The sequence below is a fragment of the Cololabis saira genome, chromosome 18 (assembly GCF_033807715.1).
Source record: "Cololabis saira isolate AMF1-May2022 chromosome 18, fColSai1.1, whole genome shotgun sequence".
Lineage (NCBI taxonomy): Eukaryota > Metazoa > Chordata > Actinopteri > Beloniformes > Belonidae > Cololabis > Cololabis saira.
The window spans coordinates 31,579,892-31,584,891 of NC_084604.1; the positions used below are offsets into that span (position 1 = coordinate 31,579,892).

The window sequence follows — 5,000 nt, forward strand, 5'->3', positions numbered from 1 at the left end:
CTAAGAAAAGAAAAACGTGCTTTGAGATGCATAAAGGGGAATAAGCTTGAGGCCAAAGTGTGGAGAGCCGGCAGCCGAGGAGGAAGTGGGAACCCCGGGTTGGACTGGGCCTGATTCACCCTGCCCGCCTTCAATTCAAATAAGTGATTACATAAAAGTCCCTTCATCTTTTTTTTTTTTTTTTTTTTTTGTAAAAGATTCAACTCAAGAGCGAGAAGAGTTTATTCTAAGGGGAAGAAAAACTCTATGCTCAAAGCTGATTTCAAAAGAAGGGGATGTCATTTTTTCTTCCTACAACGGAGGGCAGTGGATTATGAAAATATATCTCCACCCAATTCTGCTCCATTCATACAGCTCCAATTGATTTACTCAGGTCACACCACCACAGTCCAGTTAATTGTACTGCACAAACTTGAAAACCATCACGTGGAGGGCTTTACTTTTTGAACTGTTAACTTTTCCCCTCACTAGAGAAGTGTTACTTTTTTTTCTTCTTCTTCCAACAAAGTATTTATGCACAACAAACAAGATGGGGAAAATGCTTTCAAAGATCTTCGGCAACAAGGAGATGAGAATACTGATGCTTGGACTTGATGCTGCTGGGAAAACTACGATCCTGTACAAGCTGAAACTGGGACAGTCGGTCACCACCATCCCCACGGTGGGGTTCAACGTGGAGACGGTCACCTATAAGAATGTGAAGTTCAACGTGTGGGACGTGGGCGGACAGGACAAGATCCGGCCCCTCTGGAGACATTACTACACGGGCACCCAGGGCCTGATTTTCGTGGTGGACTGTGCTGACAGGGACAGGATCGACGAGGCGAGGCAGGAGCTCCACCGGATCATCAACGACCGGGAGATGAGGGACGCCATCATCCTGATCTTTGCCAACAAGCAAGACCTCCCGGATGCCATGAAACCCCACGAGATCCAGGAGAAGCTGGGTCTCACCCGGATAAGAGATAGGAATTGGTACGTTCAGCCCTCGTGTGCAACGACGGGGGATGGACTGTACGAGGGCCTGACCTGGCTTACCTCAAATTACAAATCGTAATATTTCCCCTCATTCACCAGCCTGGACAGTTGGAGGCAAACAAAGTAGCTGAGAATGAAAAAAATAAAAAAAATAAATGCAATTTGAAGCAATTAATACAATGACCTCTCTGTTGAATATATATTGAAGAGAGGAGCAGTTTTTTTTTTCTTGGATTATATTGATTTCACTTTAACCTCAGATATCATTTAAGCAAACTTTTCTTTTTTTTTTTTTTTTTAAACTGTACTTTTCTTTGGTTTTCACTCTATATAATCGATACTGTTTGAGTATACAATATGCCTACTTTTGAGCTCTTATTGCTAAATCTTTTGTTTCGTCCTTTTATTGTATAATTTGTTTTAGGGCACTTCTTTTAAGGACGAAAGTTTCTACTTTTGCCCGCACTGACATGTCGTCTAGTTATGTCACGAACCAGCTACATATCCAAAGGATGGAAAAGTCCAGAAACCATTGCCTACATCAGCATATCCCCTTCACGGCTCGAACTGCCTCTGTAACACGTAAAACTGTGTAACGAGGACCTCGATAACGTACTGTTTTTGATAATTGATTGTAATGGGGATGAATGAGGAAATGTGGTAGTACTTCTCGCCTGTGTTGTGGTTACATCCATAATGTCTGCAGCGGACATTGGATATTCATACACACTGTGATTATGGATATATATTTTTGTTGTTTCAGGGTTAGGGTCGGTTACCACAAGTCTTTATTATTTCTCCTGGAGCTTCCATTACTGTTGAGTGTCTGTAGTTTCAGCTGCCTTACGAGGGACCAGGGTTCCAGGTGCCCAGAAACTCAAACGGCTCGTGCAGCGGAGGGTTTTCTCTCAACCGCTGAGTTTGCACTTTGGGTGCTAGAAGGGGGGCGAGCAACTCGCTGGCTGTGCATATTTAGATTTTTCCATAACTGACTTTTGGACTCCAGCAAGTGTTTACGAAATTCCCAACCCCCCACCGCCTCCAGTGCAGGTGCTTCACTGACTGCAAGTCCCTTCTTTTTCTTTACTTTTTTCTTTTTTTCTTTCTTTTTTTTTTTTTTTCAAACGCACCAGCGCCAATTTGTAAGATCCTGCAGTTAACTCTTTTGTTAAAAGTTCATACATACTGCTGTTTTTATTTTCATTTTTTTCTCCCTTTCTTTTGCTATGCTGTTGAAATAATAAAAAAATATATCCAGATCGGTTGCGGAAGTGGTGCTTCTTCAATGAGCGAGTGCTAAACTGTTTGCCAATGAAATGTTTCCTTTAGTGAAAAAAGGTCAAGCTCATAAAAAGGGGAAATGAGAGTTTAGGGCGTTAAGATGGTTGAAAGAAGCTGTGAAGTTAAGTCAGCCCTGGCCCGTTTCCTTTCTGCTCCTGCGAGTGAGTCATCTGCTGTGAATAAAAGATGAGATCTCTCGTTTCAAGAGTAGTGATTGTCAAGTAAACCGCGCGCGGCCAAAGGTCCTAAGAGGATCAATTTGTCCAACAGGGTGTTGACTTTTGACCTTTTAAACAATAACCATGAAAGGTCAAACTCAGAACTGGTGCTCATGTTAATGCTCAACTTTACTTAACTTTTTTCTCTTCTTTCAACGGATAAAACTGTCTCAGTAATTCAACATCAGCATTTTTATGTGCAATGTCAAGAGGAAATTACATGTTTTTTGTGTTGCGCAACATAAGTTGTCATTGTCTTCACAAGAATAATCTTAAAGGGGACCTATTATGGCATCTACAGTAATACCTATTTTAAACAGGCCTTGGATGTCTTTAAAAACAAGCTTTTGATCGTTTTTGCTAAATAAATTAGAAATTCAGCCTCTGAGCCATGTCTTTATCATCCCATTCTCTAACCTCCTTCACTATGTGGGATTCTGAGTGGGCGGGGCTATGATAATGAGGCTCTGTGCTGATTGGCTGCCTGAATGACGCAATACACGCTACGAAAAAATGGCTCCGGCCCGCGGAGTTAGTTGTGTAGGTTAGTTCTTATAAATATTTAGGCATTCTGATTGATGACAAATTGTCTTTTAAATTTCATATTGATAATCTTGTTTCTAAGCTGAAACTATAATTAGGTTTTTTTTTTAGGAACAAATCATGTTTTTCATTTCGGGTCCGGAAACATTTGATCAAAACAACTTTTTTACCCTTGTTGGACTATGGCGATCTGCTTTTTATGAACGCTCCTGAGCAGTATTTAAAGGAATTAGATACTGTGTATCATTGTGCTTTGCGTTTTATCACCGGTTGCAGCTATCAGGTACATCACTGTTTTTTGTTGCTGCTGCCAATTGTCCTTCTTTGCCTGTCCGTAGACTCTCCCACTGGCTGACTTTTATTTACAAATCCATTTTGGGACGTCTCCCTACACATTTGTGCATGAACATGTGTAGAAACGTCAGCCATTATGGCCTGCGCTCACAGAACTTTATTCAAATGCAGGTCCCGAGAGCCAGAACTGAACTGGGTAAAAAGGCGTTCCAGTTTTCTGCCCCCTCAACTTGGAATGATGCGCAGAAGGACTTGAAATTGGTTGAGCTTGTATCCTTGGGTAAATTTAAATCAATTTTAAAAGACAGAGAAATTAGCTCTCTCGGTTGTTGCGACTGCCCCGTTGTGTAAATTTTGCCATTGTTTTATTATTGTCTCCCCGGAATGTGTGACTGACTGTCTGTGTTTGTATGTATTGTTGTATTGTTGTATTCTTTTTATGCTGCCATTTTGGCCAGGTCCCTCCTTGAAAAAGAGGTTTTATCTCAATGAGTTTTTTACCTGGTTAAATAAAGGATATATAATCTATGTAAATCGCTCCCGTCGTTGCGTAACGACGGGAGCAGAATCTGAACGGCTCGTAGATCCACATCACACTGGACGGCTCATCCGGGCGGCTGTACAGACACTGCAGAATTTGGTTGCTTTCCTCCTTCTCTGAGTTGGCAGGCTGAGGGGAGACCACTTTATATATGTTAAAGCAAGAAAAAACCTGTTTTTCATAATAGATCCCCTTTAAGTCTACTTCACATCGTCTGTTTGCAGTCTTGTGTAACCGCTGAGGTTAGTCAGTTGACTTCACAGAAAGGTCTTCGCCAGCCTGGCATTTTGCCTCGGGCGCAGATCCAAGATCAGGCTACCATTGTTCTCCTCCTCCTCTTCTCTTTTCTTCTCCACCTGCTCACAGGATATCAGCGCTTTTTTAAACTTCATGCAAATAGGTGTTATGTGCGTGTTGATGTAATGCTTCTCCGTTTTCTGCTGGCACCTGAAGAGGAGGGTGTGAATGGTGCGGTAGTGTCACCGTCTGAAGTCAGGAAGCGCTCAAAAGAAGCCGGCTGTTGTCGTGGCGACCGGTGCTTTAGGAGAGACTCCCCAGAAACAGAAATAGGTTGAACTTTACCTATAGTAAAAATATGTGTGCTTTTTTTTTTTTGTATGTTTCTGAACTCAGTGCAGCTGGGGAGATAGTCGAATAGTTTACATTTTTATGCTATTACGGGTATTACATGCTTTCCAACTATGTTGCTGTAGAAGCGTTCAGGAGAGTCGAGAGTCCAGGAATTCCTGTCCAGGAATGCCTGTTTTCTATCCATGCATTTGCTCCGTTTGCTCACGTGGTGTTTGCTCTGGATGTGAAGTTTGACCTGTTGCAGTGCTGAAAGCAAGTATCGCGCATGTGACTCGCTCCAATGTCAAAGACGGGAGCAAGGGCTGTTAAACTAGAGATACACACACAAATGCAGCAAGCTGTTATCTCTCCTGAAACTGCTGCCACTTTCCCGTCTTTTTTTTTTTTGTTTGTTTTTCTTGTACGAAGCTCAAGTCACATGCGCTTCCTGTATCTTTTGAACATGCGCGCTGCATTGAAACCAGTGTATTTGAACAGCCGAGGGCAGCGCTCCAGCGGTGTCAAGTACAGTCTTATTTGCTCATGATTTTCCGTTCATGACTGTCACTGTGGAA

At 42.3% G+C, this 5,000-nt stretch overlaps 1 protein-coding gene across 1 annotated transcript in view; it reads left to right on the forward strand.

Moving 5' to 3' along the window:
- The window catches only part of arf6a (ADP-ribosylation factor 6a), a 2,595-nt gene extending 358 nt beyond the window's left edge, over positions 1-2,237 (forward strand). Inside the window, exon 2 of the mRNA XM_061746577.1 lies at positions 1-2,237. This exon is cut by the window's left edge and continues 107 nt beyond it. Within this exon, the coding sequence (XP_061602561.1) occupies positions 530-1,057 (528 nt within the window). The 5' untranslated portion in view covers positions 1-529 and the 3' untranslated portion in view covers positions 1,058-2,237.
- The last annotated feature ends 2,763 nt before the right edge of the window (positions 2,238-5,000 follow it).